Source organism: Strongylocentrotus purpuratus, unplaced genomic scaffold, assembly GCF_000002235.5.
Source record: "Strongylocentrotus purpuratus isolate Spur 01 unplaced genomic scaffold, Spur_5.0 spur5_scaffold_6, whole genome shotgun sequence".
Lineage (NCBI taxonomy): Eukaryota > Metazoa > Echinodermata > Echinoidea > Camarodonta > Strongylocentrotidae > Strongylocentrotus > Strongylocentrotus purpuratus.
This window is the reverse complement of record NW_022145612.1, coordinates 2,410,902-2,426,152: the sequence shown is the minus strand read 5'-3', so window position 1 is coordinate 2,426,152 and position 15,251 is coordinate 2,410,902. Positions and strand designations below refer to the sequence as shown.

At 36.8% G+C, this 15,251-nt stretch overlaps 1 protein-coding gene across 4 annotated transcripts in view; it reads left to right on the top strand.

Moving 5' to 3' along the window:
* The first annotated feature begins 3,380 nt into the window (after positions 1-3,380).
* The window catches only part of LOC579780, a 30,451-nt gene continuing 18,580 nt past the window's right edge, over positions 3,381-15,251 (top strand). For 3 of the 4 annotated variants that reach the window (XM_031000379.1, XM_031000381.1, XM_031000378.1), the window contains exons 1-9: positions 3,381-3,647; positions 8,404-8,488; positions 9,089-9,247; positions 10,681-10,842; positions 11,508-11,645; positions 12,200-12,382; positions 13,333-13,496; positions 14,342-14,479; positions 14,914-15,012. In XM_031000379.1, the coding sequence (XP_030856239.1) occupies positions 3,643-3,647; positions 8,404-8,488; positions 9,089-9,247; positions 10,681-10,842; positions 11,508-11,645; positions 12,200-12,382; positions 13,333-13,496; positions 14,342-14,479; positions 14,914-15,012 (1,133 nt within the window). In that variant the 5' untranslated portion in view covers positions 3,381-3,642. Of the gene's footprint in view, positions 3,648-7,621; positions 7,669-8,403; positions 8,489-9,088; positions 9,248-10,680; positions 10,843-11,507; positions 11,646-12,199; positions 12,383-13,332; positions 13,497-14,341; positions 14,480-14,913; positions 15,013-15,251 lie in introns of all 4 variants that reach the window. The other variant, XM_031000380.1, reaches the window with a different exon arrangement.

Sequence of the window (15,251 nt, the reverse complement as noted above, 5' to 3'; positions counted from 1 at the left end):
TAGTTTATACATGTAGACGTTCTGAAAAAAGGTCATTGAAAATTGTGGGTAAATGGTTGTTCTAAGCAAACGACACAATAATAATGCAAAGTATGTTTCGATACGAAATAAATTTGAAATTTCATCTAAAATCGGTATTGCAAACATGAAATTGTCAAAGTATATTCTTAAGTGGCTTAATATATAATGTCACACTCACTTAAGTGCTAAATGTACGTTTACCTTATGTAGATGTGTCAAAAAGACAGAAACACAACGATAAAGTGAAAATTTCCAGTGTAATCTTGAGCTTCAATATTAACGTGGCAGCAGGCAGCAGCTTGTTCAGCGCCGTAGTAGATCTGGCAGTCTTGTGCAAATTTACAATAACAAAACACAAAAACAAACGAATAATATATAGGTAGTGAAAGTCAAATTTTAGATAAACAGATACATTTTAGTTGTGTTATGAATTGTTCTATGGAATCTAACTTCCTCAGATAAGAAGCTAGTAGTAGTGGTAGCGGTGGTGGTGGTGGTAGTAGTACTGGTAGTAGTAGTAGTAGTAGTAGTAGTAGTAGTAGTAGTAGTAGTAGTAGTAGTAGTAGTAGTAGTAGTAGTAGTAGTAGTAGCTATTCCTATCTCTTCTTGTATTCTTTCTTTCTCTCTCCCCTTCCCCTGTTGGTACAGGTGTATGTACATGTTTTTTTTTATCTAGGCTTTTTTCATATTCTTCTTTGCCGTTTACTTGTAATTTAATATTCAACATGTTTCTTTAGTATCTCTCACTTTTTCTTCCTTTTCCTTTCTTCTTTTTCTTGCGCTTAGAAACAATGTATTACGCGCTTTATAAATATAATGTGTTATTATTATTATTATACGTATTCAAGCTTTTGTATTTATCCATGTCATTTGTTTACCCATTTTTACTTATGTTTATTCAGTTTTTATGTGTAATCATTTATAATTCAGCCTCTGAGTCTGGCTGCAATTCATTACTTAATGAACAATTTCGAAATGAAATTAAAACTTATATGACGGAATCCACCTTGTTTACATAATTTTATATTATTTGCAAGTTGGGACATGCTTCCCAAGATATTTTGTTGAAAACAAAACACAAATAAACCTCTTCAAGATCAGTATTATCCGTTTTGACAAAAAAGTCCATATAAATACGTGTATTTTGTAAAACTTTTTTTTTAATCACCTTCTACTATTTTTAAACAAGGCCTATATCCTGAATAAAAGACAGAGAAGCGAGTAAGGTCACACAAAATATATTGACCCTAAACCCCATATCTGTCATTTATCTATGTCATCAGGAAGAAATGGTGACCTCTGGGGTTTAGTTACTTAGGTTTCTCCTGGTAGTTAAAGAGGTTGATTACAGATCTTCCAAACCAAGAAGTATATCGTTCATTGGTAATATTTCGTGCCAGGCTCTCTTTCCCGACAATTGACTTTGATGTATATTTTAAGGAACCTTGTCACGCCAAATATCACTAGTCCTTCATGTGAATGGCAAAAGCTTCCTACTTTATGCTAAACAAAAATGAGTATGAAGCAATGGGCGAGATTGGAGGGGGAATCCGATAACAGATTTTTACTGGTTTGGTATATTGCTATATTTATATAGTACAGTTATAAATTAATCCTGATTATAAACTACTTCAGGGATAAGGGAGGGAGGTAGGGAGAGAGAGAAATAGAGAGGGAGGGACGGTTAGGGAAAGAGAGAGAGAGAGAGAGAGAGAGAAGAATTGAATGTGAGCGGGTTATTGCTGTAATTTAAATTTGTTATTTTTAAAGAACAAAATATACATTCTCACCAATCGTGGTTTGGTTGCAGATTTCGATTTGTTTTCTTTCATCATCATTATTATTTTTTTAATTCTCGTCCTCATTTTACAAGAAAACAAAATAGTACAGTTTACGAGCATTATAATACCGTAAGCTAATGTGGTTTGTAAGTATTTTAAGTAAGTAAGTTTTTCACATAAAATTATACCTTTGTAAATTAGCCTTGAAATGTGAGTATAGCCGGATATTGTGCCAGGGAAAATGATATTATTTAGATGAATGACCACATAAAATCGAGTCCAGATTCTCAGAGAGATGTCAAGGTTATATTCTGCATTGTTAGCATGATTTGCAGGTATATACTTGGTAAATAATCTGCTGAAATCTTCAGTGCTACATTGACCTTCGTTATCTGTATCACGCAATATAAGCATTAAAGCTTGTGTGGAAAGGGCCATACTTCCTGCTGAATCGGATATTCAGATTCACAGATTATAACAACTGCATGCAGTTTCATTTGTATTCCAAATCTTTTATATAATCAATTATATAGTGAACATAATTTACAAGTGGAAACTTAAACGCTTGCGTTGAGAGTGCTGTATTAAAAAATATAATTATGTTCATATATTTTACATACAAATTATACATTGGCAAAAAATACACTGACTCTGGGGTGAAAAGAATAGGACATACGTACATATACAGAGGTTGACGACCCAAAACAAGAATACATGACAAAAAGAAGAAGTACATGGAACACCTGCCACACAAAAGAACTAAATATGCCTTTCTCAAATGTCTATTTAAAACAGTTCAACTGAGATTCTTTAACATAACGATGATAAACAGTTCCAAATTTTGGGACCAATAGAGAGAATGTCGATGATATATAGTTCGATGTTTAGGTAAATGCAAAAGGTGAAACGATCTGCATAATCGTGCTAATACAGTCTAGATACATGAGAAGGGATAATTCATAGATTAATAAATAAACATGTACTCTTAATATTGTGCGATTTCACTTCAAATCATTATTTTTAAATCAGATTATACTTGTTTTACATTCGTCCTATAGGATGCACTCTGGACATAATGCGAATAAACCTATTTAACATAACACTTAGTTTTGTAAGACTTGTATAATATGTACTCCCTCAAAGTAAATTACTATATGACAAATACAGTATAACCAATCCTGCAATATTCTTAAAACATTTTTGTGGCACAAAATAGTTCAACCTGGTGATTATTCCCACATTCTTACTTTCAATTTCATTTTGATATCACCATGTCAAGTGCGAGTTGTTCTCAGTCTGTAGGCCTCCATGGTGGGTGAGTATTCACCATTATTGAGGCTTTCGGTATCGTACCATAATACTGAAAACGCTATTGATATACCATTTAGCGAAAATAATCCGCTTTAAATAAGATATTGTTATTGTTGACAATTGTAACACACGTACGCATGCGCACACATCACACACCCACACACTCACGCACACACACGCACAGTGTTAATGACAAACATCCTATTTCAAGTTGATATGCTAATTATCGGTTACACGCTTGGATAAACACAAGAGGTAAACTTCCTGACTATAAGAGAAGTGTTGTAGGACCGTGAATGGCAGTGACAGCTAGAGAATAACTTTAGCAAGTTTGTGCATCTATGGAGCTTTGTGAATGATTCGATGGAACGAAAAACTGGGTCAGGTTTAATATAGTCGCATCCGAATTGGTACCAAACGTACGAGTTTGGATTGTGCTCAAAATCAGGATCAAATCTGTTTTTTGTTTTTTGTTTTTTGGTAGGAGTAAACAGATTTCGTTCTTGGTGGGTCAAATCACATCAAAACAATGAGGTAAGTTGTTCCTATTTTTTCCTTATTCGTTTTTGATACTATGTAATGTTAGTTCTGAATAATTCATTAATTATACTGTTGATTCTACCCTATTTGTCATATAGTAATTTAGTTTGGTAGAGTACATAATTATACACGTCTTACTAAACTTAATGGTCCCTAGCTCCGCATACCGGTTTATGATCTTACTTCCCCCTATGTCACGAATTTGTACTCCTTTGTATTTTATAATGTACATTGTTTTGTATATGCATGTTTATTTTTAATGGAAAAATAAATGAAATAAATAAATGAATATTTAATATTTTGTTTGAAACTGTCAGCCTATCAAGGTGTCGACCCGGTTTTTATTTCATGCAATAATAATTCCATAGTCTCATAGAGATAAAAATCTAAATACACAGAAGAAGAAAAAACAGCTCTAAACTAATAGCAAGCAGTTCGGTGATGATTCAGATATGCCACCGCGGTATACTACAATAGCCATTATGACTAATTTAATTTACCCAGGTTTTAAGTTAGATTTTCCCGCCCATGGATGGGTCAATAAATACAATTTTGGAATATGATCATTCTTGTACTATTCATGGCCGGTGTCATAGGCGATTTGTTCCGTGCAGGCGATCGGTTCCTCCGGAACCGATCGCCTGGATATGTACCCGCCGATTTGTTCCGGATTCGTAGATTCGTTCCGCTAGTCACAGGCGATCGGTTCCGGCCAGGCGATCCGTTCCGAATCTCATCGGAGAGCGTGCGTGCTCACGTATTATTGAATACACGCCATGGTAGGCCCAGGAAGCTGTAATGAATGGAGATCCCGTACAAGAGGCCCCTTTGAAGTCATCCGTGGCACCGCGCGTCTTTTGTTTCCCCTACCGTAATCCCCTTAATCCCCCTCCAAAACCTTACAGCTCCCTAGTAGCACTAAGTCCTCCCTTTCCACACACAGCCCAGCCCAGCGAGCACGGCGGCTTTTGCTTTGCCGGCCCGTACTTTGGGTGAATAGTGGTGCTAACTTGACAACTTCTAGCCCTAAATCAATAAATGCGCAAACATATAACACAATTTCATTTAGTTCTTTAGGAAGATAAACCTTTGGACTACCTTTCTAGCTATGTACAAATTTCGGAAATTTTCGGAAAATGTCAATAATTAGATGAGAAAATCATGATTATGAAAATCTTTCATTCGCTCTAACTCATGATTTCCTTGGTCGATTTCGCTGGTTAAAATGGCCATGTCTTCAGTAGAGCTATCCGAGAACGGAAAACGCATTTGATGACTAATATAAAGTTGCATTGGTCATAATGTTGTGAATTCTGCATTTTATATGTTATAGATAAATACATCTTTCATGAACATGACTTAATTTGTCGGTGCCACGCATGGCTTCAAAGCCCGATGCTTGCATATTTTTGCAAACGAGTGAATAGAGAACTTAGGGAAGCAGATGGCGTTGCGTAACATTTCGTACTATTTGGAATGCCAGAGAGGGACTGTGCATTGATATGGACAGCTGTAGATGGAAATGATGGCTGGAGAGGGTTACATTTCTTTTTGTTAAGCCAGGTTAATCTTGAATAATTTTCCCTCGGAAAATTCTTTCGAGACGGTATCTCCATTCATTACAGCTTCCTGGTAGGCCTAAAGCAAAATGAACTATTCTGGTCGGCCTTTGCAACCAATCAAACTTCTCCAAATTAGATACGCCAACGATTGCCAATTTGAGAACTTTGTATAGAAATGCAGATTCCCGTTGTTCAAATATGTTGATAATTGCGGCCAATGATTGACCACAAACAGCGCCGTCGCGAAGCGACGGGGACTGGGTGGTCTAGCAAAAAGGGCAGTTGTTGCGCGCCATAGGCTTAGTTTGCCTGTAAAAGCAGATGTCGGGGTGTTTTCTAATCAGGCCTTCTAATTTGGTTTGAATGCTGCTTTATATGATATCGTGTTACGTCAACCACCTATTACCGGGCTTCGATCATCACAGAATCTAATTATGCATGTGGGCTGCATGCATGATGTACATGTAGACTCTAGTTTAAATGAAAGAGATGCGGGGTGGGGTGGGGGGGGGGGGCGGGGTCAACACAAAAAGAAATGAGTGGTCGAGCTGATAATTAAGAAGGACCAATAAAAATTTTAAAAAAGAAATGAAGAGAAAGAAAATTCCTCAAGTAAAAGACGTGTCCGGCAGAATAAAAAAAAAAGAAATAAAAGAAAAAGCCGACATATTTTGTTGAATTTTCAACCCTTGGTACTAGCCGACAAAAAATAAATAATATTGGTTTTCATTGCAACAATAAATACAAAAGTATCAAGATAAAGCTAAAATTTATTTTTACCATGTTTATTCGACACAAGTAATAAAAATATACGCGATTATATAAGCAGAAACGTTCGGCCAATGTCGGATAAGAACGGCGGCTTTCGAACGTATCTGCGAACGAGTCGATCCAGTAGATTCGTTCCGAGGAACAAATCGGCGCGCCGATCTGTTCCGCGGAACCCGGAACAAATCGCCTACCACACCGGCTCGTGTTGATTTGACTCACACTCAAACGTGAATAGTATTGATGTAGCCCTGTTATTGCTTATTAAAATAATGTGACAACTGTTTTCATGATTTATGGTCTATGTAGTTATATGATTCAGATTGCGTTGCTATATCCCAAACGTTGTTATTCTTCAGCGGTATACCTGCTATATTTTATATTTTCATTTTTAACCTTTTCCCCCTATCGAATGTAAGAAAATTTATATAGTCCTATCAATCAAAGACATGTGGAAATTCAGATAAAACTGATTTCTCAGATAGTGCTAAAATGCATTTATCCCTGTAAACATTCTTAACATTTTCTGAAGCGAGAAGACAACAATGGGAGGGAAGGCTAGGAGAAATGCATGGAACATGGGATGTAAATACATTTTCAATGGCCCCTTCACCTTTAGTGATAAAAAAAAATGCAATCATGATTTGAATTGCGAATTTGTTAGAGAAGAATATAGGCCTATACATAGCGAATTAGCCCGGGGCTTTTGCCTATAGGGCTTCGTACTGACTTCATATGCATGGCAGCATATACACGTATAAACTTTGAGTATATCGTGTCATATCGTGTCATATCGTATCACAGAACATCGACCGTGACTTTTGTTCTGCATTGCAAACCAGTTATGCAAGTTGATTGGCAGGAGTGAATTCTTAATTGATAACCCATCATGGCTTGAACACATTAACACATGCCAACCTTGCTAACAGAATAAAGTTTGAATTAGAACTTTCAATATTTCGGAGCGCAGTAGGCATATAATTATATCCATTTAAAGGTACTATGTCCCATTTCCACAGGCCCCCAAAAATAAAAGGTTAAATTCCAACGGCATTTGAAAGATAATACTAATTTAGAACTTTCCTAAAAAAAAAAAAAAAGGGGGGGGGGGGCTTGAAAATGTCTTTAAGTGGGGGAAATAACGACTATTAGTTGTCGAATCGAATTAAGAGCTATAGAGCCAGTAAGTAATAGTCTGATTTTCAGACCATTGTACCGAATGGTCGTACGTTTTACGCTGTGCAAAGATTCAATCAGTTTGATTTTGGCCATTACAAGAAGTGGGTTATTGATGTAGACAAATGCTCATGTAGGCCTACCCTTTACAGCTTATTTTATGTATGTTATTACCAAAGAAGAAAAAAGCCACTCCGTCACTTAATAGTGTCTGACAGTGAAGTCAGCGAGGAAACGAGTCTCCTTGAATATTAGGACACTGCTAACGTTTAAATTTCACAGATAGGACATACATGACATATTCATAATTTTTGCAAAATTCTTCAGAATTTGATGTTGGCTGCAAAAGGGACATAGTACATTTACTATGGCATGAATCTTGTACATGCTTTACGAGGGATTATGGAGTGGTGCTTGGTTGATCATCAGTAGAATTCTACTGATCTTTTTTTTCTTCTATAGTAGGTATGGATCAGCTCGCTCTTTATTTTGCTCCCTCTCCGTTTAAGGTAACATTTCAAGTCGAAATGAATAATTGAATAAACATATCAATCAATAAATAAATCAATAATTAATCAATAGAATAAAAGAAAATAAATAATTATATGCTATCATTTGCAAGTACATTCAGAAATTGAATCTAGTTTTCTGTGTGCGAACATATACATTGTAATCTTGTTCAACTAGATTACTATTGTAGTTACACATGATTACTTCAAATTTATGGGCCTATTTAATAGTCTCAGCTCAAAATATTATTCGGATGAGCTATAGCTATCTGTTTTAAAACATGTAATTTGCAGACTTGACTTTCATTTTGTTTTAATGCGTGTTGAATTAATGTCGAAAGTTTGAGGGAAATGATTAATAATTTCCTGTCCCGGATGACTGTATTTTCTCGAAACACATATTTTCCACTTTCTTCCTATTGTTACATTATTGCTATATTCCTAATTTGGAAACCTTTTTTTCAAATTAGTAACAAATTTGATTCTATCTTCTGGTGTATTCACCTAATACTTTCTCCTTTTCCCTCTATTCACTCTTTTGACGTTCCCTCCTTTACCCCCCTCTCTCTCTCTATATCTCTCTCTCCCTCCCTCCCTCTCTCCCTCCCTCCCTCTCTCTCTTCCCCCCTCTCTCTCTCTCTATCACTCTCTCTCTCTCCCTCTCCATCCCACCTTCTCTTCTGTCGCATTCTGCCTCTGCCTTTTTTCTTTTTCCTCTCCTTTTTTTCTTCACAGTGTCGATGTAAACAAAATGTCTAACGAAATCACTGATGACTTTGATGAAAGCAAGTGTGAGCTGGTCAAATATGTGATTTTAAAAGTGAGTAAATAATTTATCAAAGAATAGCCATCTATTAGTTGGTGAGAATACTCGCTCGCTTCTTATCTGTATAGGTTTTGTGTTTATTTTTTTATTTTTTTTACAATATTAACAACAATGATGTTTTCGATGACTCGAAGACTAAAATAGTTTCACTAATCTGACACAAATCTATCACAACGATGAAACGAAATTGCGATTCCAACAAAGTGGCAAAAATCTTACACAACAAATTTGTTTTCACATTGTTATAAAAGTCTGTATGATAATAATCGCTATTTTAGTCGAGGTCGATACGTTTGACAACCGCAAAAGACTCTACTATCTCTAGGAAGCCGAGAGAGGCCCTGGCATATCGTATTGTCACCGACTAGCTCTCCAGGTTTGCACAAATTTAAGGGAGGAATGGGGAGCTGGTGATTTTTTTTTAAACCGAAAAAAGGGGTTTGGGCCTATTAGCTTCCTCCTGCATGGATAAACCTGCCACAGCCGTTTTCCGTTTGAAGTAGTTTACATTATTTTGATGTCGGTAACATAATCGTATTACATCCTAGCCTAACATGAAAGAAATTGCTTCTGTTTGCAACGCTTTCAATTCAGAAAGAAATAGAGGATGAAGATATCCAGTTTACCTCTATTGAGCTTCATACAACACTCAAGATCACAGTGGTTCTTCAGGGTCAGTCGATTACAAGGTCAAAAGTCAGCCCTTACAAGTATCGAGTCTACACTCATCAAGGCACTGTGTCTGATACAAAGGTTAGTATTCAGTATTACGTTCAGACAGGTTCAGACATTTAAACTGATTAATGCTTAACTGGTAAGTTAGTTCTTTAAACCCCTTGCAAATGAGGCATCATTTGTCTAACGCACAGAACAGGGTCAGTGACTGGTGTGGCCCCTCTATAAAACTCCATGAGAGAGTATCATCTCATTTTTTTTAAAGCTATTGCAAAATGAACGCTGCCAACAACTGGCAACTTGCAACTTGCAGCTAGCTCGATTAGCGAAGTTAATAACGCAATCGAAATGACGCTTCTTCCGCATAAGTGATGACGCCAGAGGCAGCGCTCCGGGGGGGGGGGGGGGGGGGGGGGGGAAGAGTGCCCTTCCACTTCGTCAAGTACCCCTTTTTTCAAAAGAAAAGTGCCCCTTTTACTTTGACAAGTGCCCCTATTAATTTTAAAAAGTGCCCCTTCTCCTTTCCACCTCTGATAAGTGCCCCTTTTATTTTGACACTTACCCCTTTTCCTTCAACAAGTTCCCATTGTCCTATGCAATATTAGTGTCCATTTGCCATTCTCATAAGTGCCCTTTTTAATCTCTAGTAAGTGCCCCTTTTCAAGTACGAGAAGCGCCCTTTTTCACTTTTGATAAGCGCCCCCTTCACCTCAGATAACTGTCCTATTCAAATATGAGAGGTACCCCTTTTGATTTGACAAGTGCCCCCCTTCCTTTGTAAGAAGTGCCCCTTCCCCTTTTAATAAGTACCCCTTTTTAACTCGGATAAACGCACCTCATATTTTCACATGTGCCCCCTTTCCTTTCTAATAAGTGCCCCTTTTCCTTATGATAAGTGCCCCATTAAAAAAGAGCACCTTCTCACAAATGCCCCTTTTTACCTATGAAAATAGTTCTTTATTCTCAAAGATGCCCCTATACATCTTTTGTAAATGACCTTATTCAATTCTGAGAGATACTCGCTTTGAGATTTCTCTTTGAAGGTGCCCTTTTTTCCAGAAAGTGCCGTGTTTTGTTGGTGCCCCCCCTCCACTTTGGAAGTCACTCCGCCGCCTCATCTGGATGACGCAACGATCTTTGAATTATTTAATTTATAACTGATCCACTTTTACATGATAATCATAAAACCGGGAAATTTTTAAAGCGAGGTTTGTTTGCATGACGGGTAGATCCGTGATTGAGCGTGTGACAGAAAATTTAATCCAAAATGATAGAGACTCTTTCAAGGAAAAGAACAATGTTTGGGAGAAACATATCAAAACGATTGTCTCCTTCATTCTAACGTGGCAAGATGGCTTTTCTTTTCTCATCCATGAAACAATTAATCTTGTTCTTTGCCCCCCTCCACCTTCCCCCTCTCTCTCTCTCTCTCTTTTCTCTCTCTCTCTCTCTCTCTTTCTCTCTCTCTCTCTCTCTCTCTAACTTTCTTTCTTTCTCCTTCTCTCCGTCAGGATGAGAATTCAGGAATCAAGAAGAGTTACTTAGCCAAGACTGGTCCCGAAGCTTTGAAGATCTTTCAGGAGCAACATGACATCTGGGCCTCTGAACCTCACAACATGACGAAAACTACGACGATGCTTTCTCGATGGCTCGGATCCAATGTGCTCACAAAGGTATGATCATTATGTTCATATTTTATCAACATTACTTTAATAGTAATGTATTGAATTAAATACCAAGAATAAGTCTCTATAGTACTGCATTTTAAATTGCTCTGCAAATCCTGGAAGAAACATTATATTGTTACCATAATGACCGGCTTGGTCGTCGCACCAATTAATTCTCTTTCTATTCCCTCCCCACCCTCCTTTTTCTCTGTCCCTTTTATAATTTCATATGAGCAGTTTTGTTATTGTTCTTTTCTATTTTTCTTCCATTCTTTAAATATTGGGTGCGAATCTAGAAACGTCAAAAAGGGAATGCGCCATATTTTGTATCTATTTTTGTAGGGGGGGAGGGTGTGGAGGATGGAACATAATTTTAGGAGTCCCGCAGCCCCTCCCAGACCTGCTGATGGGAGAGGGGTTAGAGCACAACTTTCTTTGACTGAATTAGTTTTTTTTTCCTCGGATATGGGAGACTCGGGCCAGAAGCAAATCAATTCTCCCTGACGCGAACATTTTCCACGTTTTTATCCTTTTCCCTTGTCAAAAGCGAATGGGAGAAGAAGATGGGGGTCTTTTCTGCCCCTTGACCCGCCTATAATTTTAACAATATTAAAATCCTAATTCGGCCAGTATTCTTATTGCTAATTTATGTTACTATTCCTTTCTTTCAGCGTCTCCTGGAGTCTCAAGCATCCAAAGGAGAGGTTTCCTCTGAGGTAGCTCGACTTGCGGACAATCTTTGGAAGGAATCGATGGGAGAGCTATCCGAGGTCCTTACAGTCCCTGTCAAAGCTATACCTCTCGGGAAGGTAACATATCGATACCCCAAATTTAAGCAATAGATAAAACAACTAACTCTACATAACGTTATTTTAATAGGCTACATGATTGTATTTTGGGCACAATTTAATGTACATCCCACGGGATGCTCAAGGCGCATATGAAATACTACTGATATCATTACCCTTCGGAACTAAAAGCTTGGAATTAATAATTTCCTATCATGTTTATAAATCTAGGTGGAGAGTGAAAAATGAATGTATGTGTTGACAAAGGGCATGAGTGCCGTGGCTGGGACTCAAACTGCCCACCATTTATAAGACTTTACCAATATGTGTTTGCCTTGAAGGGTCAATGTGAATTTCTTTTAAGAAACCATTTGAACTTGGTGCGAATCTTCTCATTTTAATTATGTATTATGATTGATCGTTGTCTTATTTTCAAAATGAGAGTATAATTCCTGCTCGTAATAAAGCTTTTCATTAAAAAGAAAACAGCTCATTAAAGTGTGAGAATATATTTTGGTTTAACTCTATACCCAATCTGTGGGAATGACCATTTTGTTTACCTTTCACTGAATTAGGTCGAGAAAGCCGAGTCAGTTCTCCTGCAGATCAAGCGCGCCCTCCTTGACAAGGAAACGAAGGATGACTCGGTGATTCACGGACTGAGTGAGCAGTTTCATGAGCTGATACCATACAAGGCCGAGTGCAGAAATGATCTCACTAATATGAGAATGGTCGCGGTCAAACAAGACCTCTGTCAGGTAGAAGGAAAAACAAAATCGTGTTTTGAAATGTGTGAACATTGCAATAAGATATTACGTAATCCTAGCATGATTTACATGGGACATACAATAGTTGATATCAAAATTCAAAATACTATATTAAAAAAAATATAGTACTTGCGATTGTTTTGCAGGAGACGTTAGCAGATCTATCTACTTTATTGTGAAAACACAGTGAGGATAAAAAGTTACCACTAAAACTTAAAATCAAAATCTGTGACGTTAATTTTAATACCCCCCCCCCCCCTCCACAAAGAGTTTCCAAGCTAGGAAGTATACGACTCGACTACGTTGATTGATTAAACTAAAGAACCAGACTAGGCGTGAATGGGCATATTTGACTGAACACTTCAATAACAACCAACAACAAGAAGAACACCCCCGAAAAAGAGGAAACATATTGATTTAATTACCTTCTGCATGGTTCTCAGCAGATGATTCTTTTGATTTATTTGCTCCTTTTTCGTACCCTTATCCCCATTTCAGTGCTCATCATATTTAATAGGAATGTTGGAATATACATGTATATGTGTGTGAATTTGTTATAACCATGACCCCTAAAGTAAGCGAATTTTCCCTTTCCACAAAGATCAGTTTTAAAAAAAGGATATGACTGAAACGCACCTTTTCCCTCCATTAAATAAGCTTTCCCTTTTTATATATATTGTTCTACCGTTTTATACTTATGAGTAAATGTTTATAAAGTAAGAAATACCTTTTACCAATAATGTTCGGGTCCTTCACACTCATCATTAACATTTACGTCACAAACCACATCGCTAGTAATAGCATTAGTTTGTATGTAATCAGGGAAAGCAAGGATTGATATGTTATTGTAAAACAATGCTTCAAATAGTTATCTAGCTCTTCATCTAATCTATATAAAGAGAAAACACCTCATAATTGTGTGGATCATTTCAATCTCCTAGCTGATCCAAGACGTGATAAATGTGAACGAGGCACTAGGATGGAAGAAACAACCATCAGCCAAATCTAAGTATCGGGCCATGAGGTGTTATATTGAGAGCTTAGATACAGATCATCCAGAATACAAGCAAGTTGAAGAACTCGTCATGAGCACTACTCAACCCATGTAAGCAGTAGAATAGTTACTGTATTTAATGTTTATATTTAATTTGACGTATTCTTGACCTCAAACATAAACAGGAATCTCGGTGTTATTCTATTTTTTTTTTCATTTCATTTCATTTATTTAACCAGTATAAAAACAATTTACAATGAAAATACAATATACAATATACAATATAATGGTTAGGACCCCTAAGAAGCAGAAATCTGCTTGTAATCGGGGCCCTGCAAACAAACAATAACAAGATAATGCACATAAATTAACAATACAAAGTAAAGGACTTAAATAATACAAGTACGCACCCGTACATTCAGTTCGGACTTTTGATAACTATACCCCACATTTTCCACCTTTCTTATATATCTCAGGTAATTCAACGTTTCTTTATGTCCTTGCCTATTCTTACTTACTACTTTCCTTCTTATCAGCAGGGTACTCTATCATTTAAAAAACAGTTAATTTCATATTCTGTATATTTAAAAAAGAAATCCTCTTGCTTTTTCAGATTTGCAAATAAACATGTAAACCCATTTCATAAACTTCCACAACAGGGCATACAAGAGGTATTGCAAATATCAACGCAATTTAGAGTAATGATTCGTGTTAACATCTACATGTTCTATTGTCTGTTTCTTGAATGAGATCTATTAAGCATTTTTCGTATGATTTTGAGAAGTGACTGGGCATTTCAAGAACAAAAAAAATCTATTAGCTCTGCGCATGTTATATTGTTTAACAGCTAGCCAGGACGATTCCCAATAGTATACAATGGGTCTGAAACCAATTCGGCAGTAATTTAAGGAATATTTGAATCTCTCATCACTCAAAATGATATCTCTCTCACTCAGTGATGATGAGGTCTCGATACAACGAATCTTTGCTGTCAATCGGGCCCTTGATGAGTTCAAATTCAACAGAACCATCGGCAACGAACGACTCCTCTTCCACGCATCCAAGGCTTGCAACTTCCTCGGAATCCTATCTCGGTAAATATGTCATATAGAAAGCAGTATACAGTCATGTAGATGATAATTACACTGATGCCTATAAAGTTGGCATTTCCCCTCTCTTTTAATGAAATAATTGTTACAAATGTGGTGTACTGTTGATAAATAAAGCTTACATCTATATTCTCACAATACATTCACGAAAGAGGTAACAAAATATACTTCAAAATTTATAGGCAAGAGTATAAAACTCTTTCAAATAAATTTATCCAATATATCTAAATGATGTCTTTGCAGATTAGATCAAGTGAGCTGAGGTAGATTTCGATTAAAAAAGATAGTAATCCAAAACACCATGTTCCCCTATGATAATTTTCACGATTCAGTTGGATCTGGCACATTATTGATTTTATAATATCAGTGAAAACACTAAGTTAGTAGCTGCTTTACTAATTTGACCGATCATTTTACAGCGGTATCCTGCTACCAAAGATCGTGGTCGAGATGTTTGGAATAGATCGTTGGGATGCAGGCATGCTTGGGAGTGGAATCTACTTCGGCGATTGTATGAGGTAATCCTGACAAAACTTTACTTCTAGCGTCTATCTTTCTGTTACATGAATTATCGTTCGCATGCTCAGCCCCATTTTAAATATAGCAACATGGGCCCTGCTAATTTTGATTTACACATTGGAAAGTATCCATTTTGTTTGAAAGTTATAGTGCACGTGGTGCGTGTCCCATGCCAAATATAGATGTTACACATGTCATCATAATCCTATTACATCGGCGATATCAGGAAATTGATCGA